The sequence below is a fragment of the Mobula birostris genome, chromosome 18 (assembly GCF_030028105.1).
Source record: "Mobula birostris isolate sMobBir1 chromosome 18, sMobBir1.hap1, whole genome shotgun sequence".
Classification (NCBI taxonomy): domain Eukaryota; kingdom Metazoa; phylum Chordata; class Chondrichthyes; order Myliobatiformes; family Myliobatidae; genus Mobula; species Mobula birostris.
This window is the reverse complement of record NC_092387.1, coordinates 70,828,417-70,852,620: the sequence shown is the minus strand read 5'-3', so window position 1 is coordinate 70,852,620 and position 24,204 is coordinate 70,828,417. Positions and strand designations below refer to the sequence as shown.

The following is a 24,204-nucleotide window of genomic DNA, read 5'->3' as shown; positions in this document are numbered from 1 at the left end:
GTGTTGTGGATAGTCTGGAGGGTTGTCAGAGGTTACATTGGGACATCAATAGGATGCAGACTGGGTTGAGAAGTGGCAGACGGACTTCAACCCAGGTAAGTGTGAAGTAGTTCATTTTGGTAGGTCAAATTTGAATACAGAATATGTTAAGACTCTTGGCAGTGTGGGGGATCTAAAAGATCTTGGGATCCGTGTCGATAGGGCTCTCAAAGCTACTGCGCAGGTTGACAGTGTTGTTAAGAAAGCGTATGGTGTGTTGGCATTCATCAACTGTGGGATTGAATTCAAGAACCATGAGGTAATGTTACAGCTATATCAGATCTTGGTCAGACCCGCCCCCCCACCAGAGTACTGTGTTCAATTCTGGTCACCTCATTAGAAGAAGGGTATGGAGAGAGTGGAGAGGAGATTTACAAGGACATTCCCTGGATTTGAGGATGTTCCTTATGAGAATAGTTTGAGTGAACTTGGCCTTTTCTCCTTGGAGCGACGCAGGATGAGAGGTGATCTGATAGAGGTGTATAAGATGATGAGGGGCATTGATTGTGTGGACAGCCAGAGGCTTTTTCCCAGGGCTGAAATGGCTAAAACATGAAGGGGCATAGTTTTAAAGTGCTTGGAAATGGCCAAACCTAGGGGATGTCAGGGGTAGGTTTTTCACACAGAGAGTGGTGGGTATGTGGAATGCACTGCCGGCGGTGACAGTGGAAGTGGATACAATAGCGTTTTTTAAGAGCCTCTTAGATAGGTATATGGAACTTAGAAAAATAGAGGACTATGCACTAGGGAAATTCTAGGCAGTTTCTAGAGTAGGTTACATGGTTGGCACAAAATTGTGGGCTGAAGGGCCTGTAATGTGCTGTAGATTTCTATGTTCTATGTAGCAATGAGAGGTTGAAAATGTCCTTGAATACTCCTGCCAGTTGGTTGGCACAGGTTTTCAGAGCCTTACCAGGCACTCCCCCGGGGTCTTCCGCCTTGTGAGGGTTCACCTCTTTAAATACAGCCTAACATCGGCCTCCGAGACAGAGATCACAGGGTCACGAGGTGCAGCAGGGATCTTCACAGCTGCAGTTATATTCTCCCTTTCAAAGTGGGCATAGAAGGCATTGAATTCATCTGGTAGTGAAGTATTGCTGCCATTCATGCTATTGGGTTTCACTTTGTAGGAAGTAATGTCTTGCAAACCCTGCCAGAATTATTGTGCATCCAGTGTCACCTCCAACCTCGTTCAAAATTGTCTTTTCTCCCTTGAAATAGCTCTCCGCAAGTCATACCTGGTTTTCTGGTACAGACCTGGGTTGCCAGCTTTGAATGCCACAGATCTAGACTCCAGCAGATGATGTCCTTCCTGGTCCATCCACTGCTTTTGTTTTAGGAATGTACAGCAAGCCTTTGTAGGCAAGCACTCATCCACACAGGTTTTACTGAAGTCAGAAACAACTGCAGCATACTCATCCGGATTCGAAGATGAATCCCTGAATGCGGTCCAGACCACTGAATCAAAGCAGCATCTCTTCAAACACCAATTCAACCACGTCTCTTCCATTTCACACATGTCTGCTCTTACCCCATCCTTCCTCCACTCTACCGGGGATAGGGTTTCTCTTGTCCTCACCTCCTACTCCACCAGCCTCCGTGTCCAGCACATCATTTTGCAAAACTTCCGCTATCTCTGACTGGATCCCATCACCAAGCATATCGTTCCCTCCTCCGCTCCCACTCTGCTATCTGCAGGGATCTCTCCCTGCGTGACTACCTTGTCCATTCGTCCCTCTCCACTTATCTCCCTCCTGACTCTTATCCTTGCAAACAGAACAAGTGCTACACCTGCCCCTACACCTCCTCCCTGACTACCATTCAGGGCCCTAAACATTCCATCCAGATGAGACAACACTTCACCTGTGAGTTTGTTGGGGTCATATGCTGTATCTAGTGCTCCTGGTGTGGCCTCCAATGTAGATTGGGAGACGGGTCCACTGAGCACCCACGCTCTGTCCACTTGAAAAAGTGGGATCTCCCAGTGGCCACCCATTTTAATTCCACTTGCCATTCCTATTACAATATGTCTATCCATAGTCTCCTCCACTGTCGTGATGGAACCACACTTGGGTTGGAGGAACAACACCTTGTACTCTGGGTAGCCTCCAATCTGATGGCATGAACATTGATTTCTTGAACTTCCGGCAATGCCTCCCCCCCACTATCCCCTTTTCCATCTCTCACCTTATCTCTTTGTCTGCCCATCGCCTCCCTCTGATGCTCCTCCCCACCTTTTCTTTCTTCCATGGCCTTCTGTCTCCTTTACCAATTTACTTCCCAGCTCTTTACTTCATCCTCTTCCCCTTCCGGTTTCACTTATCACCTTTTGATTCTGTCTCCCCTCCCCTGCACCTTTTAAATCTTCTACTGAGCTTTTTTCTCCAGTTCTGCTGAAGGGTTTCAGCCCGAAACGTCGACTACTCTTTTTCTAGATGTTGCCTGGCCTGCTGAGTTCCTCCAACAATTTGTGTGTGTTACTCAGATTTCCAGCATGTTCAGATTTTCTCTTGTTTCTGATTTGTACTTTCCCCTTTCTTGCCAAAAACTTACTCTGACTTCAGCCACTTCAAATGTTGTTCAGTAAATTTTCCATTTCTGTTCATGCTATAAAATGGGTAATCACAAGGCTATTAGTAACTCACTGATTTACTGAGTTGGCATCATCTGTGCTACAGATGGGATTCTCATGAATTATGCAAATTGGAGTGAAAGGAAGTGGTTATTTTCCTCTTTAACCATTATACAACTACCACTTACTACGCCCATTCATTGTTGACAGAACTGGTATTTAAACGGATGCGTTGGATAAATCCATTAAAAAGTTTAAAGAGAATTTTTCATTAGTGTGTGGGACACTTACTTTCCATGCACGATTTTCAGTTGATTACAATTGATGATGGATCGTCATAAACTCCTTACATTGTACTTACATGGGAATTGCGCACTCCTGGTGTTGAGGAAAAGCACGCTTCCTGGAATACTGCATTACCACCATTATATGCAAAAGGATTCTACACTCACTCCTCAGTCACCCACACAAAACTCTTTCTGTTGGATTCTTTCTTGGTCTGCCAGAAGCTTGCCTGCTGCATGAGTGATTTTCAGAATGTGGTTACAGTCATATTGCTTGTGTCGCTTCTGGTCTTGACTGAACTGCAAGTCCCACCCCTTTGTGTTGCTGCTCCAGTGCCTTCAAATGACTGGCAGTGCACATTTTGAATTCCCTAACTGAATGTTGAAAATCTGTGGGAATGGAGAAGCCCACATCAAGAGCACTAAATGCAATGGACAATGTTGGAGAATCACCATGTGAATCTTTGCCTCACCCGGAAGAGCTGTTTTGGTCCTTGGATGGAGGTGAGAGAGGATGCATAGGGACGCATGTTACACCTTTGGTTATGGGATAGAGAGGAGTGATTTTGTGTGCTTATGATTTGGTAATTCTGCATGTGTGTTTATTTATTTGCCTCATGATTTCCGTGGGTTATACTGACAAAATTTCTTTATTTCCATACCCATTTCCTGTTTAAAATTAATGTATTTAGATTTAATTTCTGTCTCATGATATTTGGAGGTTTCAGTGGACAGTTGAACTTACTAGTTTTTCACAATGTTCAATTCAGGATAATTAGCAAGTCGTCTTTTAAACTATGCTCTTGATCTGTGGAATACAATACCTAAGACTATAAGGGATGCAGACTTAGTTGACACTTAAATGCCAACTCAAAAGCTACTTATTTAACCTTGCACTTAACTAGCATCTTTTGGTCTTTAATTTTCATGTTTATTTTTATTATTTTGTACTTTATTCTCATGTTTGTACCTTTATCTCATTTTAAAGCACTTTGAACTACATTGTCTGTATGAAAAGTGCTCTATAACTAAAGTTATTATTATTAATGATTATTATTAATGTGTACACAAGGTCATTGTTTACTGCCCATCTGGAAGTACTTTTGAGAGAGCTGGGAGAGACCTGCATTCCTTCTGGTTGGCGTATACCAAGCCCATCTTGAAAGTAGACTTTGCAGGCTGGATACTTGTTATTGCACCTTCTGGATGGTACACACTGCTGCCACTGATGGAACAATTAAATGGTCGAAATGATGACTGGAGTGACAAGCAAGTGAAGTGTTTCCCCTTGACATATAAGATGATGAGAGGCTTTGATTGGCTAGTCAGAGGCTTTTTCCCAGTGCTGAAATGGCTAACACAAGGGGGCAGTTTTAAGGTGCTTGGAAGTACGTACAAGGGGGATGTCAGAGGTAAGTTTTTCACAGAGAAAGCGGTAGGTGCGTGGAATGCACTGCTAGCAATAGTGGTAGAAGCGGATACAATAGGGTCTTTTAAGAGACTCTTAGATAGGTACATGGAACTTAGAAAAATAGAGGGCTATGCTGTAGGCAGTTTCTAGAGTAGGTTACATGGTCAGCAGAACATTGTGGGCTGAAGGGCCTGTAATGTGCCGTAGATTTCTATGTTCTACATTGATAAAGGATGTATTCATTCAGCTCAGTAAGAGTACTCCATTACATTCCTAACTTCTGCCTTGAAAACGTTAGAAAGGCTCTGTAAGTCATAAGATGCAGTATACACAGCCTCTGACCAGTTGGCTAAGAGCCTTTTATAGTGGAGGCTGCTCTTGCACAGTGGGGGATGTTAAGTGTAAACTCCATCCTCCCATATGCAAAACAATAAATTACAGCTTATCTCTAATGAAACTTCTCTGGGTACTGAAGTTTTGCTGCTGAAGTTGGGGTGACTGATCCTGGAGTGCAAGGACATGGGTTGAACAGTGCTGAATTGAACCAATTGTTCTGTAAATTAGCTCTACTGCTGTGAAAATTTTGAGGAAAATACGGTGCAGAATTGCATGAGCAAGGTGAAAACATGTCAGTGTATTTACATGGCCTTGTTTGTAACTGCCTTTAATGAAATTGGCTATAATGTAGATCCATTGAATAGATCACAAGACAAAGGAGCTGAAGTAGGCCATTCGGCCCATCGTGTCTGCTTCACCACTCCACCATGAGCTAAACTATTCTCCCATCTAGTTCCAATTTCTGGCTTTTTCCCCATATCCTTTGATACCCTGACTAATTAGATACCTATCAATTTCCTCCTTAAACACCCTCAATGATCGGGTCTCCACAGCTGTATGTGGCAACGAATTCCATAAATCCACAACCCTCTGGCTAAAAGGATTTCTCCTCATCTCTGTTTTAAATGGGTACCCTCTAATTCTAAGACTGTGGCCTCTTGCCTCACCCACCAAGGGAAACAGCCTTTCCACGTCTACTCTGTCCTACCCTTTCAACATTCGAAATGTTTCTATGAGATCCCCTCTCATTCTTCTATACGCTAATGAATACAGTCCAAGAGCCAACAAACACTCCTCATATCTTAGCCCCTGCATTCCAGGAATCATCCTCGTAAATCTTCTCTGAACTCTCCCCAACATCAGAACATCCCTCCCAAGATAGGGGGCCCAAAACTGCACACAGTATTCCAAATGAGGTCTCACCAGTACCCCATAGAGCCTCATCAACACCTCCTTACTCTTATAAGATACTGACAAGCAGATTGGGAGTCAGATTTTGGAAAGGTGCAGAAATAACAGGGTTGTTATCATGGGTGACTTGTAACTTCCCTAATATTGATTGGCATCTGATTAGTTCCAAGGGTTTGAATGGGGCAGAGTTTGTTAAATGTGTCCAGGATGGATTCCTGTCACAGTATGTTGACAGGCTGACTAGAGGGAAAGCCATACTACATCTAGTATTAAGTAACGAACCGGGTCAGGTCACTGATCTCTCAGTGGGTGAGCATCTGGGGGACTGTGACCACCAATCCCTGGCCTTCAGCATTATCATGCAAAAGGATAGAATCAGAGAGGACAGGAAAATTTGTAATTGGGGAAGGGCAGATTTTGAGGCTATAAGGCTAGAACTTGCGGGTGTGAATTGGGATGATGTTTTTGCAGGGAAATGTACTATCGACATGTGGTCGATGTTTAGGGATCTCTTGCAGGATGTTAGACCATAAGACAAAGGAGCAGAAGTCGGCCATTCTGCCCATCGAGTCTGCTCCGCCATTTTATCATGAGCTGATCCATTCTCCCATTTAGTCCCACTCCCCCGCCTTCTCACCATAACCTTTGATGCCCTGGCTACTCAGATACCTATCAATCTCTTGCCTTAAATACACCCAATGACTTGGCCTCCACTGCTGCCCGTGGCAACAAATTGCATAGATTCACCACCCTCTGACTAAAAAATTTCTTCGCATTTCTGTTCTGCATGGGTGTCCTTCAATCCTTAAGTCATGCCCTCTCGTACTAGACTCCCCCATCATGGGAAACAACTTTGCCACATCCACTCTGTCCATGCCTTTCAACATTCGAAATGTTTCTATGAGGTCTCCCCTCATTCTTCTAAACTCCAAGGAATACAGTCCAAGAGCGGACAAACGTTCCTCATATGTTAACCCTCTCATTCCCGGAATCATTCTCATGAATCTTCTCTGTACCCTCTCCAACGTCAGCACATCCTTTCTTAAATAAGGAGACCAAAACTGCCCACAGTACTCCAAGTGAGGTCTCACCAGCACCTTATAGAGCCTCAACATCACATCCCTGCTCCTATACTCTATTCCTCTAGAAATGAATGCCAACATTGCATTCGCCTTCTTCATGTTAGAGATAAATTTGTCCCGGTGAGGAAGATAAAGAATGGTAGGGTGAAGGAACCATGGGTGACAAGTGAGGTGGAAAATCTAGTCAGGTGGAAGAAGGCAGCATACATGAGGTTTAGGAAGCAAGGATCAGATGGGTCTATTGAGGAATATAGGGTAGCAAGAAAGGAGCTTAAGAAGGGGCTGAGAAGAGCAAGAAGGGGGCATGAGAAGGCCTTGGCGAGTAGGGTAAAGGAAAACCCCAAGGCATTCTTCAATTATGTGAAGAAAAAAAAGGATGACAGGAGTGAAGGTAGGACCGATTAGAGATAAAGGTGGGAAGATGTACCTGGAGGCTGTGGAAGTGAGCGAGGTCCTCAATGAATACTTCTCTTCGGTATTCACCAATGAGAGGAAACGATGATGGTGAGGACAATATGAGTGAGGTTGATGTTCTGGAGCATGTTGATATTAAGGCAGAGGAGGTGTTGGAGTTATTAAAATACATTAGGATGGATAAGTCTCCAGGGCCTGACGGAATATTCCCCAGGCTGCTCCACGAGGCGAGGGAAGAGATTGCTGAGCCTCTGGCTAAGATCCTTATGTCCTTGTTGTCTACGGGAACGGTACCGGAGGATTGGAGGGAGGCGAATGTTGTCCCCTTGTTCAAAAAAGGTAGTAAGGATAGTCCGGGTAATTATAGACCAGTGAGCCTTACGTCTGTGGTGGGAAAGCTGTTGGCAAAGATTCTTAGAGATAGGATCTCTGGGCATTTAGAGAATCATGGTCTGATCAGGGACAGTCAGCATGACTTTGTGAAGGGCAGATCGTGTCTAACAAGCCTGATAGAGTTCTCTGAGGAGGTGACCAGATTTATAGATGAGGATTGTGCAGTGGATGTGACCTATATGGATTTTAGTAAGGCATTTGACAAGGTTCCACACAGTAGGGTTATTCAAAAAGTCAGAAGGCATGGGATCCAGGGAAGTTTGGCCAGGTGGATTCAGAATTGGCTTGTCTGCAGAAGGCAGAGGGTCGTGGTGGAGGGAGTACATTCGGATTGGAGGGTTGTGACTAGTGGCGTCCCACAAGGGTCGGTTCTGGGACCTCTACTTTTTGTGATTTTATTAACGAGCTGGATGTGGAGGTAGAAGGGTGGGTTGCAAGCTTGCAGACGACACAAAGGTTGGTGGTGTTGTAGATAGCGTAGAGGATTGTCGAAGATTGCAGAGAGACATTGATAGGTTGCAGAAGTGGCAGATGGAGTTCAACCCGGAGAAGTGTGAGGTGGTACACTTTGGAAGGACAAACTCCAAGGCAGAGTACCAAGTAAATGGCAGGATACTTGGTAGTGTGGAGGAGCAGAGGGATCTGGGGGTACATATCCACAGATCCCTGAAAGTTGCCTCACAGGTACATAGGGTAGTTAAGAAAGCTCATGGGGTGTTAGCTTTCATAAGTCGAGGGATAGAGCTTAAGAATCGTGAGGTAATGATGCAGCTCTATAAAACTCTGGTTAGGCCACACTTGGAGTACTGTGTCCAGTTCTGGTCGCCTCACTATAGGAAGGATGTGGAAGCATTGGAAAGGGTACAGAGGAGATTTACCAGGATGCCTCCTGGTTTAGAGAGTATGGATTATGATCAGAGATTAAGGGAGCTAGGGCTTTACTCTTTGGAGAGAAGGAGGATGAGAGGAGACATGATAGAGGTATACAAGATAATAAGAGGAATAGATGGAGTGCATATCCAGTGCCTCTTCCCCAGGGGCACCACTGCTCAAAACAAGAGGATACGGCTTTAAGATAAGGGGTGGGAAGTTCAAGGGGGACATTAGAGGAAGGTTTTTTACTCAGAGAGTGGTTGGTGCATGGAATGCACTGCCTGAGTCAGTGGTGGAGGCAGATACACTAGTGAAATTTAAGAGACTACTAGACAGGTATATGGAGGAATTTAAGGTGGGGAGTTATATGGGAGGCAGGGTTTGAGGGTCGGCACAACAATGTGGGCTGAAGGGCCTGTACTGTGCTGTACTGTTCTGTGTTATACACTATTCCTCTTGAAATGAATGCCAACATAGCATTTGCTTTCCTTACTGCCGATTCAACCTAGTGGTTAACCTTTAGGGTATCCTGCATGAGGACCCCCAAGTCCCTTTGCACTTCCGATTTTTGAATTTTCTCCCCATCTAAATAATAATCTGCCAGATTATTTCTTCTTCCAAAATGTACAACCGTATATTTCTCAACATTGTATCTCATCTGCCATTTCTTGGCCCACTCTCCTAAACTGACCAAGTCTCTCTGCAACCTTTCCGTTCCTTCAACACTTCCTGCTCCTCCACCTATCTTCCTGTCATCCGCAAACTTAGCCACAAAACCATTTAATCCATAATCTAAATCATCAATATACATTGTAATAAGAAACGGCCCCAACACCGACCCCTGCGGAACACCACTAGTAACCGGCAACCAATCAGAATAGGATCCCTTTATTCCCACCCTTTGCTTTCTGCCTATCAGCCAATGCTCCACCCATTCCAATATCTTTCCTGTAGTTCCATGGGCTCTCATCTTATTAAGTGGCTTCTTATGCGACACCTTATCGAAGGCCTTTTGAAAATCCAAATATACAACAGAACCTGAGCTCGTAGTGCAATTTGTTGAAAGTTGTGGATGTTTAAGTGAATTATGTATTGGCTAATATTTTTAAAATTATGTTATTCTCAATTTATTTTCACATATCAATTGAAAAAGTTCCATCTTTTTGTTTTAGAAAAGTATAATTTTGTTGGATGGCTGCCTAGTATTTATTCTGGTGGTCCGTATCAACTAATGCAATGTTATGAGAGCTAATGTCAGATTGGAGGTTAGTCTATTTTCAAAAGCTGACAACATCTTAAAAAAATTCACTGATACATATAAAAATAATAAGCTTCTAAAGACTGTTAACCCCATGTTTGCCCCATATAGTTGTGATACCTGGAATATGATTCCTTCCTATGATCATATGATCAAAAGCAAAAGAAAACAATATGAAGAAGTCATTGTCCTTTTATAAGGACTGTATTAATTTTATTTTGGATTGATTAGTCTTATTGGTATTGCTCTTCGGAATTGGCCATGAACCTGAAGGGAAAGGTGAGCTAAACTCAAAAATCCCTTATGTTTACTAAATTAATTTTTGCTCCTTTTGGTGTAATGTGTAATCATTGGTCCTACCAAAATGCATAACCCTATTTATCTAGATCATTGTGCCATTTGTTGGGATTAACCCATTTCTCCAGTCCTTCTAAATACTTCAGAAATGCTACTTCTTTGGTCCCACCCAACATGAATAAATTTTCATATCATCAGCAAAATTAAGGATCATTCTGACACTACCTAGGAAAATGAGCACTCTCAGTGAGTACTGTAGCTCTATCTGCATTTGTTGAATAAAGCTGACTTCATCAAAAATGTAGTAATTAACTACTATAGTGATAATGACAGGACTAGGAGTATAAGTTAACTTTCTGGATGCTTTTGCTTAACCTTGCTGATTATTTGACAGAAAACAGGAGCTGTTACTACTGTAGACCCCCATGGTCGGTACCCATCTATAATTGAATTTGGGAAGTATGAAATCCATACCTGGTATTCTTCACCATATCCACAAGAGTATGCAAGGTAATATTCCACACTTTCTTTGTTCTAACGTGCATGTGGAAGAAATTAGCAGATTAATTCAACTTTATTAAGAAATTGCATTCAGCTGAGGAAGCTAAATGTCTTTTTATTGTATTTAATTCATTGTATTCTTTAAAATAATACCAGACTTGTATTGTCACATATAATAATAGTTTGCTTACAATATGTTCAGCACTTAACAAACAAGCTGAAACGGGTTTTGTAAGTCTGTGTTGGGCACCGGTAAGATCAAATATGAAATAGTCAAAACTAGATATAGATTCTATTTGCTTGGTAATGTAACAATAAAACATCAATCTATCTCTTTTTTTAATCAAAAGCCAATAAACTGAACCACTTCCAGAATTTATCCCTACACCTGAAATTTCACTATTCGCAACAAATTGTGCGTAACTGACCCTACAGTTTTTCACTTCAATATTTTGCAAAATGTTGATTTTGATTAGCAGTCAAAACAAGCTGCAAAAGTTCATATTGATGAAAGATAGCTTTGTATGGTTCTTTATCAAATGGAACTGCACCTTCAGTTACCTGGGAATAGGCATACTTTGAATTCTATATAGAAGAAACTATTTTAACCACTTCCTCTCCTGTCCAGAATGAGAAGTGTGCTAATAATCATTGAATGATTAGCTAGTGGTTTTGCCAAGAAACTGAATATAATGAAAATTAAATGCTCCATTACCTGAAGTACAACATGTAGGAGCCCTAAGCACACGGTGCTAGCGCCTCCACAAGCCCATCTCAAAATTCTTTTGATGCATTGAAATTGTTTCAATTACCTGACCAAGAAGGAGGGATGCACTACTACTACTGCGTCGACTCAGGCCTAGGGGGCCAGCGTCGGGCACGATGACAGACTCTCCACTTCTCCCTCTCCCTCATCAGTGTGTTGAGTTCATCTACATTAGCCGCACCGCTGTCTTCTAGGAGCGTGTTGACCATAGTCTTGGGAGGGCGCCCAGGGCTCATTCTCCCATGCTTGGGCTCCCATATGATGACTAGGCTGGCAGGTAGCTCGGGGTGGCGTAGACAGTGCCCGCTAGTTGCAGTCTTCTCGCCTGGATTTTAGTGGTGAGCATTGGTAGGTTGTCATAGAGCTCGACATTCGTCATGTGCTATTGCCAACTCACGTCAAGAGCCATCCAGAGCATTCGTGTATAGCAACCATCTAGAGACTTTTGCATAGTCTTGGTGAGTGTCCACGTCTTGTATCCGTACGTGAGAATGGACTCTATGACTGCTATGAAGATCTTCTTTTTAAGCCCTCTGGTCAGGTTCGACTTCCAGATTTCCTTCATGTCATTCATAGCCCTCCACGCCAGCACCTTCCATATCTTTATGTCCTCTGAACTCATCATTCTTGACCCGAGGTACTTGTAGTCAAAGACTTTCTTAATGGTATCATTCTTTACGGTCTTGAGAGTACCTTCATCACAGTTAAACGCCATGTACTCTGTCTTTTTAGCGTTTAGGTGAAGTCCAACTTTATTGCACTCAACTTCCACTTTTATCAGTAGCTGCTGTGCTTCTTCCATCTAGTCAGAGAGTAGGACTATGTCATCTGCAAAATCGAGATCTGTGAGCGTAACTGGTCTGACCCTTTTGGTTCGTCCTGGTTTTATGGTAAAACCAAGCTTGTCATGATCTTTGGTAGCTTGACGTAGAGAGTAATCAAGGACGATTATAAAGATGTAGGGTGCCAGAGTGTCTTCTTGCAGCACACCAGCTAGGAGCTTGAACACTGCTGTTTCTCCATTTGGTGATTCTCTGTCTGGTGCTGTTGAACCACAAGGCGAAGAAGGCACTGAGGGGTGTAGTCTCAGTCAGTGACAGAATCCTTACTGCGGAATTCGACGGAAACCCGGTGACCTCTGTCATCATCTGATACTCCCCGCACAACTGCAGCGAGAAGAAGGAGGTGGAGGCCTTCTACAGTAAACTTCACCAAGCTGTCACTTCAATACTGGCATATAACTTCCTGGCTGTGCTTGGTGATTTTAATGCCCAGGTCGGACTGGAAGATGTTCCATACTCATACCAAGACTTTACCAACAGAAATGGACAATATCCAGTTGATTTCATCCAGGAACACGGTCTAATTGCCGCCAACACACAACTCAAGAAGTGAGCTGGTAAACTGTGGACATACGAAAACAGAGCCTCCATCTACAGGAAACAGTTCGACTACATCCTCGTAAGAACAAAATGGTGTAATTGTGTGATCAACATAGAAGCCAACAGCACCTTCAACTCAGTTAGTTCTGACCACAGAATAGTGTCAATGCAAGTGAGACGGAGCCTGCGGCAACCCAAAATCACAGGTCCCAAGGAGAAGATAAACTGGAAGGCATTCTCCTCACAACCTATTCTTCAAGCCCAGTACACAGTGGAAGTGAGAAATCGCTTCGGCCCACTGGAAAGGGGGGAGGAAGAGACTGCCACCAACCGCTATCAACGGCTCATAGACGCACACACAGATGCAACAAAGAGTTTGCCTGCTGTGAAACGAATCATGAAGAGCCGGAACTCGAAACATCCTGACGTCGTCGCAGCAAGAAGTGTGGTCAATGCTTGTCATGCCGAACTTAGAAGGAGTGAAACAGAAGAGCTAAGAGACAAGTTCAAGACAGCAAAGAAGAATCTCTTTACCACCTATGACCGACTGAAGGAAGAGGAACTAGCTGAGAGGATTGGAGAGGTAGAGGCTACTAATGAAGACAAGCAGCATAGAGAAGCATGGCGCCTAGTCAATGAGATCAGCAGATGGAGGAAGTCCCCATCAGGTCAAATAAGTGGTAAAACAGCAGAGGACCATTTCAGACATGGTTTACCCACTTTAAGAACCTGCTGGAAAGCCCTCCAACAATCATGGAAGAAGAGGACATAACCCACGATACTAACACAAGTCGACATCGATGATGGCCCATTCACCATTGAGGAACTGAAGAAGGCCAAATATGAACTCAAACAGGGCAGGAGCGCTGGACCAGATGGGACACCACCAGTTGTCCTGAAGAACTGCGACCTGGACGACATCTTGCTGAACATAGGTAATATGGCACTGATGAAAGGCGACACACCAGAACAGTGGTCACTCTCAAACATTATCCCAGCCCCCACATCCGGATCCCTCACGAAGACAGATAACTACTGCAGTATCAGCTTGACCTGCATCTTAGCAAAGCTATACAATCAGGTGATCTTGAACAGGATTCGCACCGCCATTGACCCTAAGCTAAGATTCAATCAGAATGGTGTTCGGCACAAGCGCACCAGGTTGGATCGGCAGTAAGGAAAGCAAATGCTATATTGGTTTTCATTTCAAGGGGAATAGTGTATAAGAGTAAGGAGGTATTCATGAGGCTCTATGGGGCACTGGTGAGACCTCATTTGGAATACTGTGTGCAGTTTTGGGCCCCCTATCTTAGAAGGGATGTTCTGATGTTGGAGAGAGTTCAGAGAAGATTTATGAGGATGATTCCTGGAATGCAGGGGCTAAGATATGAGGAGCGTTTGTCAGCACTTGGACTGTATTCATTAGAGTATAGAAGAATGAGAGGGGATCTCATAGAAACATTTCGAATGTTGAAATGGTTGGACAGAGTAGACGTGGAAAGGCTGTTTCCCTTGGTGGGTGAGTCCAGGACAAGAAGCCACAGTCTTAGAAATAGAGGGTACCCATTTAAAACAGATGAGGAGAAATTTTTTTAGCCAGAGGGTCATGGATTTGTGGAATTCGTTGCCACATACAGCTGTGGAGGCCCAATCATTGAGAGTGTTTAAGGAGGAAATTGATAGGTATCTAATTAGTCAGGGTATCAAGGGATATGGGGAAAAAGCCGGATATTGGAACTAGATGGGAGAATAGTTTAGATCATGGTGGAGTGGCAGCGCAGACTCGATGGGCCGAATGGCCTACTTGCGATCTTGTAATGCAAATACTTGCTCTCTGTAGAATCATCGAGGAAGTCAAGGAAAACAACCTATCAGCCGTGCTTAGTTACATCGATTTTCGCAAAGCTTTTGACTCCATTCACCAAGGAAAAATGCTGAAGATCCTGAAAGCTTACGGAGTGCCAGGCTGTCTACTGAGAGCAATAGAGTCCAGTTATACCAAAACCATGGCGAAAGGGATGCAGGTTCCTAACTTACAGGTACAGGTCCTCATCAAGTTACAAACACCCAATATACGGACATCCCATGTAGACAGGCGAAGCTTTGGGAGACCGGTGGAATGGATGACAATGGATTTGCCGGCTGCTATACAGCTATAGACATCGTCTGCAAGTGTTTCTATGGGCGTCCTCTTCCACTCCCAATTTCAATAGTCAAGGCAGACCTGTGAGCACTAAGCAGACTCAATTGTTCACTCTCTCACTGAGCCAGTGAGGCAGACCGGCAGCTGCTCTTCTTGTCACTGCTCGCTCTTCTGTTACAGCTATTTCTGTTCTTCTCCAACTTACAAACAATTCTCAGGAACGGTATCCTGCCTGTATTACTCTGATCAATCAGTCACAGCAAAATGACCTGCTGAGTTGCTCTAGCATTTTGTGTGTGTTGGCCCTGGATTTCCAGCATCTGCAGGATCTCTTGCATTTGTAGTAAATCATGATCCAGGTTTCCTAAAAAATTGACCATTGGATCCCTTTTTTTTTGCCAACAAGCAGAGTAGCAAGGCCAGCAGTGATTTAAAAGCACCAACTATATCAGCTGATAGTGTTACTGTCTTTAGCATAGACAAGGAGCTTTCTCTTACCAAAGATTTCTTCAGACAGTGAACTTACTCCATATTTGGTGCAATGTGAAGCTAATCTGGGGGAAATGTACAGCAGAAGGCAATTCCTTTCTGAAAATATAGAAACTAGATCCTGAGAATTTGGCTTTTAGTTGCATTGGTAGAGCACCGTACAAGTTTCAGTTTGTCTCTGTTTGGGGTGGGGGGTGATAAGAGAGGAAAAGGACAATAGTGTGAATGAAATTTAGAGTCATGGAGAAATACAGCACAGATAAAAGCCCTTCGGCCCATATAGTCAATGTCGAAACTATTTAAACTGCCTACTCCCAATGACCTGCACTGGGCCATAGCCCTCCATATCCCTACTATCCATGTACCTGTACCTCTTAAATGTTGAAATCGAGCTCATGTGGACCACTTGTGCCGGTAGCTCATTCCACACCCTCATGACCTTCTTGAGTGAAGATAGAAACATAGAAAACAGGTGCAGGAGTAGGCCATTTGGCCCTACGAGCATGCACCACCATTCAGTATGATCATGGCTGATCATCCAACTCAGAACCCTGTATCTGCCTTCTCTCCACACCCCCTGATCCCTTTAGCCACAAGGGCCATATCTAACTCCCTTTTAAATATAGCCAGTGAACTGGCCTCAACTGTTTCCTGTGGCAGAGAATTCCACAGATTCACCACTCTCTGTGTGAAGGAAGTTTTTCCTCATCTTAGTCCTAAAAGGCTTCCCCTTTATCCTTAAACTGTGACTTCTCGTTCTGGACTTCCCCAACATCAGGAACAATCTTCCTGCATCTAGCCTGTTCAATCCCTTTAGAATTTTATACGTTTCAATAAGATCCCCCCCTCAATCTTCTAAATTCCTGCGAGTATAAACCTAGTCAATCCAGTCTTTCATCATATGAAAGTCCTGCCATCCCAGGAGTCAATCTGATGAACCTTCTTTGTACCTCCTCTATGGCAAGGATGTCTTTCCTCAGATTAGGGGACCAAAACTGCACACAATACTCCAGGTCTGGTCTCACCAAGGCCTTGTACAACTGCAGTAGAACCTCCCTGCTCCTGTACTCGAATCCTCTTGCTGTGAATGCCAGCATACCATTCGCCTTTTTCACCGCCTGCTGTACCTGCATGCCCACTTTCAATCACTGGTGTACAATGACACCCAGGTCTCGTTGCACCTCCCCTTTTCCTAATCGGTCACCATTCAGATAATAATCTGTTTTCCTGTTCTTACCACCAAAGTGGATAACCTCACATTTATCCACATTAAATTGCATCTGCCATGAATTTGCCCACTCACCTAACCTATCCAAGTCACCCTGCATCCTCTTAGCATCCTCCTCACAGCTAACACTGCCGCCCAACTTCGTGTCATCCGCAAACTTGGAGATGCTGCATTTAATTCCCTCGTCTAAGTCATTAATATATATTGTAAACAACTGGGGTACCAGCACTGAGCATTGCGGTACACCACTAGTCACTGCCTGCCGTTCTGAAAAGGTCCTGTTTATTCCCACTCTTTGCTCCCTGTCTGCCAACCAATTCTCTATCTACATCAATACCTACCCCCAATACCGTGTGCTTTGTTTGCACACTAATCTCCTGTGTGAGACCTTGTCAAAAGCCTTTTGAAAATCCAAATGTACCACATCCGCTGGTTCTCCCATATCCACTCTACTAGTTACATCCTCAAAAAATTCTATGAGATTTGTCAGACACGATTTTCCTTTCACAAATCCATGCTGACTTTGTCCAGTGATTTCACCGCTTTCCTAATATGCTGTTATCACAACTTTGATAACTGACTCTAGCATTTTCCCCACCACCGATGTCAGGCTAACTGGTCTATAATTCCTGGTTTCTCTTGCACTCCTTTTTTAAAAAGCAGGGTTACATTAGCTACCCTCCAATCCTCAGGAACTAGTCCAGAATCTAAAAGAGTTTTGAAAAATTATCACTAATGCATAATGTTACCCTTCTTTAAGTTCAGAACCTTTGTTTCTGAATTAACTATGTCACTGTCCATCTTAATGAAGAATTCCACCATATTATGGTCACTCTTACCTAAGAGGTCTCGCATGACAAGATTGCTAACTAACCCTTCCTCATTGCTCAATACCCAGTCTCGAATGGCCTGCTCTCTGGTTGGTTCCTGGACATGTTGGTTCAGAAAACCATTCTGCATATATTCCAAGAAATCCTCTTCCTCAGCACCCTTACCAATTTGGTTCACCCAATCTACATGTAGGTTGAAGTCACCCATTATAACTGCTGTTCCTTTATTGCACGCATTTCTAATTTCCTGTTTAATGCCATCCCCAACCTCACTACTACTGTTAGGTGGCCTGTACACAACTCCCACCAGCGTTTTCTGCCCCTTAGTGTTATGCAGCTCTACCCATATCGATTCCACATCCTCCAGGCTAATGTCCTTCCTTTCTATTGCATTAATCTCCTCTCTAACCAGCAATGCTACCCCATCTCCTTTTCTTTCATGTCTATCCCTCCTGAATATTGAATATCCCTGAATGTTGAACTCCCATCCTTGGTCACCCTGGAGCCATGTCTCTGTGATCCCAATAATAACTATAATTAATTCATTAATAACTGCACATTCAATTCATCCACCTTGTTACCCTTTCCCCTTTCACCTTTAAGCCATGTCCTCACCCAATCTCAGTGGAAAAAACCTGCTTGCATTTACCCCTCATAATTTTGTATACCTCTATCAAATCTCCTTTCAGTCTTCTACATTGTAAAGAATATACAACCTATATTGTATATTCTTTCCTAACCTATTCAATCTTTCCTTATAACTCAGGTCCTCCAGATCTGGCAACATCTTTGTAAATTTTCTCTGTACTCTTTCAACCTTGTTTACATCCTTCCTATAGGTAGGTGACCAGATCCCTTTGTTCTACCACACTCTTCGGTCCCTTACTGTTCACTATGTAAAACCTATCCTGATTGGTCCTACCAAAGTGCAACACTTCACATCTAAGTTCCATCTGCCATTTCTCTGCCCATTTTACCAGCTGATGCAGATCTGTGTGCAAGCCATGAAGCTTTCCTCTTTGTCTACTAAAGCCCTAATCTTTGTGTCATCTGCAAATTTGCTGATTCAATTAACCACGTTACCATCCAGATCATTGTTATAGATAACAAACAACAAAGGACCCAGCACCAATCCCTGTAGCACATCACTAGTCACAGGCCTCCAGTCAGAGAGGCAACCCTCTACTACCATTCTCTGTTTTTTCCCACAAAGCCATGAACCTTCTTGACCCACCTCCCTTGTGGGACCTTGTCAGATGCCTTACTAAAAGTCCATGCAGATAACATCCACTGCCTTGCCTTCATCCACTTTCCTGGTAACTTGGTCAATAAACCTTTTAATATATGGGCCAAGCTGCCAGAAGAAGTGATAGAGGTGGGTACGGTTGCAATGCTTAAAAGACATTCGATCATGTATAGTGCCTCGAAAAAGTATTCAGCCCCCATAAATAATTTTCACATTTTGCTGTCTCATTTACTAAATTTAAACTGTATTGAAGTAGGATTTTTGAGCTAATCTACAAAACTTTGTGTGTCTTGTCAAATCAAAAGAAAAATTCCAAAACCTGTCAACACTGTACTAAAAATTAAAAACCAAAATTGTGAGGTGAAAAAAGTATTTGTCGCCTTTGTAATTACTATGCTAACGTTCATCAGGTGCAATACTGTATATTATCTTACCAACTCACCCAATTTGATGATGTAGAGAATTGGAAGATCACCTGGTAACATTGTAAATAGTTTAAGGCACCACAGAATCATGAGCATGTTGTAAATTGTACAAGTGTTATTATTCATCTTGAGGTTGACAATGCTTGTACAGAATGTTCACTCACACAAAATGAATTACTGACCAATGAGTTTTCACTGTTTAGCAGAATCAGAATTAGGTTTAATAACCGTTGCGTATGTCACAAAGTATGTTGTTTTGGCAGCAGTACATTGCAATAAAAAAAACTACAGATTACATTTACAGTATATATTATATATATACAAAATATTTATACAAATATAAATATATAATTATTAGTGCAAATAGAGAATAAGAAAAGAAAGAAATAGGTAGTGCACATGGGTTCAATGTCCGTTCAGAAATCTGATGGCGGTGGGGAAGAAACTGTGCGTAAGACATTGAGTGTGTGGCTTCAGGTTCGTGTACCACCTCCTTGATGGTAGTAATGAGAAGAGGGCAGGTCCTAGGTGATGGGGATCCTTAATGACGGATGCAGCTTTTTTTGAGGCATTGCCTTTTGAAGATGTCCTGGATACTGAGGAGGCTAGTGCCTATGATGGAGCTGGCTGCATTGGCAACTTTCTGCAGCTTTTTTCAATCCTGTGCAGAAGTCCCTCGGTACCAGATGGCAATGCAACCAGTTAGAATGATCTCTACAGTACATCTGTAGAAATTTACGTGAGTCTTTGGTTACCAAATTTACTCAAATTCCTAACAAAGTATCGCTGGTGTCATGTCTTCTTGGTAATTGCATCAATATGTTTGGCCCAGGATAGATCTTCCGAGATGTTAATTAACAAGTTAGGCATTAACATTAATTCCAAACATCTTTTATAGGCTACCAAAGCTTTACCTATGTGAGTTTTGTCTGAAATACATGAAGAGTCGGAACATTTTGCAGAGGCATGCAAAAAAATGTGGCTGGTTCCATCCACCTGCTAATGAAATATACCGGAAAAATGATCTGTCAATATTTGAGGTAAAATGTTAAAAATTCAGATATTGTTAATGTAGTAAATGACAAATAATTGCATATTATCACCCGAGTGTCTGAAAAAAAATATTTTAGTTGTGTACTTGACACAGGTTGTTGCTGGAAAATGGTATTTTTTTGAAGTGTATTTTGGTTATTACTAATTTAATGAATATTTGTAAATACATCCAATTTCTTGAGCCATTCACTTTACCTTTGTAGAAGCTGTTGTCTCTATTCATATGGAGTAAATTTTGTGCAAACTCTTATAAATTAATAATTCAGCTAAGATTGAAATACATTCAAGAAATTTGCATGTGGCATTTTTTGGAATGTGTGGTTCTTCAAGTTCTTTTTTGAATTGAGGGTCACTTCATGATGAATTTGCAACAGTTATTAAGGAGAATATTATTCGAATTAGTTATGCTTCATTTTAAGCCTGAAAATATCAGCTTAACTTGAAGCCCAAACAGACCCCAGAGAGAACACTGCATTATTCCCAACTACACATTGTTGTAGAATCACTTCAGCCTTTTTCTCCAGGCTTACCCAATAAAGTTCAGCTAATATAATGTGTAGCATAAATGTGCCCAAGTGGATGGACTGCAAGTTGATATGCTGCACCAATTATAAAACTAAAATAGTTTTCAAATGTTTGTAACTTTCATTGATACATTATTTTATATTCCATTAAAATGGAGTTGCAGTTTAATGATGCTGTGAGCGCACAATTGCCCTTTCAAAGGAAGCTATGTAAATAAATACTGGACACAGTTTATAAGCATACAGAATTGGACAGCAAAGTATTGGAGAACAAATATCAGTAATTCCTTTTGGAGCAGGAAGATAATTTTATGGTGATTCCATCCAATGTTAGCAGCTTTTATTTGAGGTTGTTAAGTAACTGCATTCTCATGGTACCTAGGTATAGATATCAATTAGGTAATTTAGTTCCATATGTTGAAGCAGGTTTTGAATAAATTGCTTTGTAATGGATAAGAGAATGTGTGTAACTCTACACTCCCATTTATAGGTTGATGGAAATATCAGTAAGATATACTGTCAAAATCTCTGCCTATTAGCCAAGCTTTTCCTGGACCATAAGACACTTTACTATGATGTTGAGCCATTTCTTTTCTACGTATTAACTAAAAATGATGAAAAGGGCTGTCATCTTGTTGGTTACTTCTCCAAGGTAAGTGTTTCAGATGTAAGTTATTGAGCAAACCAGCTTCCCCTCCCACCTTCCTGAGTTGACATGTAGGAGGAGTTGGGTTAAATGATATTAGTCAAAATATTCATTGAGATTACATGTTCTAATTAATTAATATTGAGAAAATTAACAAATGTAATTAATGTAAAGTAGTTTTTTTATCATGCCTATTTTTGTAGCACTTTCTTTTAATTCCATACTTTACAAACATTTATACCATACAAATTCTGATTGTTAGGAGTAAGAAGTTAACCCTCATAAAGCACCAGCCTATAAAGACCACCTAAATGATAGCTGTCAATTACAGTAAAACATATTAATCTAATGGGTTTTTTTGCTCATTTTGTTGTCACATTGAAATACTCAAGTCGCAGTATATTTGCAATTTTCACTGCCCAAACACAGTGACCATCTTCTCAAGTATCTACCACGCTGCAGAAAATTCCAACAACCTTGCTTCCTTGCCCTTTCAATCCTAGTGTTCTTCTTTGACAAATCCTCCTTCGGTAATATGTGCAGTTCAAATATTTTTTCACTTGTCTACTAAATAAGTTGGTGGAAAATCTGGTAAATCAGCTGAATGAATATAACAACCCCTGTAGAGCAATAACATGTGTTTTCCCTATTATCTGTTATAGTCATATATGAGGGATTTATAGATATAAGTGGGTAAGCAGAGCAGTGTAAGTGGTGGTCTCTCCCTGAGCTCTTGATATAGGTAAACAAGATAAATGAGAGTGGAAAAAGTTTCAATAGGACAATGGGGACAATGCCAAAATAGTAACAGTGGAGGCAGAGCAGATTGTTACAGGAAAAGAATAAGAGATGAGATGATCAAAGTTGGGTGTGGATGTAAACAACAAAAGGAGCTCACTGGAAATGTTGGTGAGACAAAGTCAATAGACAGAAAACAGTTATTAACTTTGTCCTGTAGTTTCATTAACTCATTCTTGAAACTAACCAATTCAAATGGCAACTAAATGTTCAGAAAATTCAATGAAACATAATCATCTAATTTCTATGTACAATCAATAATTAATTATGTCCAGACATGTGGATACAGTTCTACACACAGAATCAGTTTCTCTGTACACATCATGTATGCTGTAGAGTTATCTGCTGATAATATGATGGCAATAGCCAATAGCAAGCTGATGATAAAATGTTGCTATCTTGTGAATTGATTTGAAGGTTACATGGACTTTTGCCTCTTTAAGTTGAACCTGAATTAGGATAATTACCTTCAAAATGAATTTAAGGATTGACTTTGATCTAAATTGTACAACACAGTTATGAAGTGGTTGTTCTGCTCACCAGATCAAACAATTGAGAATGACAGTGAAATACAGAATGCTGGCAGCATTGGTATAAGTTCTTTATAAATAAATCCATGGTAGCTTATGAAGGTTTTTTTAAAAAAAATAATATTCTTGGTCATTTAGAAGGCCTGTTCTTGGACATATATTCTTAACACAGGAAATCCAGTAATTTCCATTACTTACTAGCACATGTAAGCCTTGGCTTAGTGGTAGCACTCTTACCTTGACTCAGGTTAATGATTCCTCCTCAATGGCAAACACATAATGAAAATTTGTATGTTAAGCAATACAGAGAGAGCACAGCACCATCACGCATGCTGCTTCTGGACTACATTAAACCAGAACCCCTCCTGTTTCCCAATCTTGATATGAAAGCACAATATAAATTTGAGTCTTCTCAGTTTATTTTACAATAATTTTATATGCCCTGAAGACTACTGCTGTGAATGATCAGCGGTACTAAGTTATAAACCTTCAACCAGAAAATTCTCAATGTCTTGTCTTGTCCATACTGCACCAGCCACTGCCGCTGGGCTATAAACATGCAGGACCAATGTGTGGTTAAGTGCCTTGCTCAGGGACACAACATGCTGCCTCAGCTGAGGCTCGAACTCACAACCTTCAGATCACTAGTCCAATGCTTTAACCACTTGGCCATGCGCCAACACAATATGCAATATCCTCGTATGTAGATCTGCTAAGTAATTGTAAATGCCATTATTCATAGCTGGTGTCACATCCAAACTAAGATAAAAATATAATTGCAGGTGTAAAGGTCTGAGAAGGACTATGCAAAGTAGATTTCTTAATATAAGAGTGTACTCTAAAACCTGAATTTCAGCTGAGTATCTTGTAAAAGTGCAATTGTAGAAATGTCTCCTCTATTGGGTTTGAGGCTACGTTGTAATGTCAATATTTTTTGATTCTGTGTAGCAAGTGATGTCCATTTTAACAACTTCTTGTGAACATTTCATACCTGCAAATGGCGTGAATGCCCCTCTTTTTTTCTGTTAATATGATTGAGAATTGTTTCTTTAATATGTAAGCCTCACAGAGTGGGGGGCCTTCCCAGGACTTCCTAACAGGCTGATGCCATGGTGGCATAACAGTTAGCGTGCCATTGTTACATTTCGGGGCATCGAAGTTCTGTCCCAGTGTCCTCTGTAAGGAGTCCTTAGACATCCTCTCCATGGAATGTGTTTTCCCTGGATGGTCCAGTTTCCTCCAAAGACATACTGTCAGAATTGTAAAGGATGTGCCAACGAGAAGGATCTGAGTGGATATGCCTAAATCTTTGAAGCTGACAGACTATGTTGTGAGAGCAGTTGAAAAACATATGGAGTATACAGGAGGCATTGCATTCAAAGGCAGGGAAGTTCCACTGAATCTGTATGAAATTGTAGTTAGTCCACAATCCACAGGTGGAGTGTTACGTCCAATTCTGTTTGTTTTGTATTTGAAGATCTTAGAGTGAGTGCAGAAAGGTTTGTTGGACACAGGTTAAGAAGTGGAAGGCAAAAGGTATAGGGTACTTGAGGAATAAATTATTTTATACAAAGTATGATTATGGTCTAGAACCTGTTGCCTTTAAGAATAATTACTTCTATAATCGCAGTTTTAGATAGAGAATGGGTAGTTATGGCACAAAAGCGAAAAGGTCTGCAGCAACTGAGAAGGAGCAGGGAAATGGAACTCAGCAGATTATTCTGCAGAGTCCAGCGGGTGGAATGGTCTCCTTATCATGATAATGATGACAT

At 41.8% G+C, this 24,204-nt stretch overlaps 1 protein-coding gene across 5 annotated transcripts in view; it reads left to right on the top strand.

The window, feature by feature from the left end:
* Positions 1-24,204, top strand: part of kat6b (K(lysine) acetyltransferase 6B) — a 236,014-nt gene that overhangs the window by 154,020 nt on the left and 57,790 nt on the right. For 4 of the 5 annotated variants that reach the window (XM_072282937.1, XM_072282935.1, XM_072282936.1 and 1 more), the window contains 3 exons: positions 10,266-10,381; positions 19,780-19,921; positions 20,949-21,110. In XM_072282937.1, the coding sequence (XP_072139038.1) occupies positions 10,266-10,381; positions 19,780-19,921; positions 20,949-21,110 (420 nt within the window). Of the gene's footprint in view, positions 1-4,283; positions 4,308-10,265; positions 10,382-19,779; positions 19,922-20,948; positions 21,111-24,204 lie in introns of those variants that run through there. The other variant, XM_072282939.1, reaches the window with a different exon arrangement.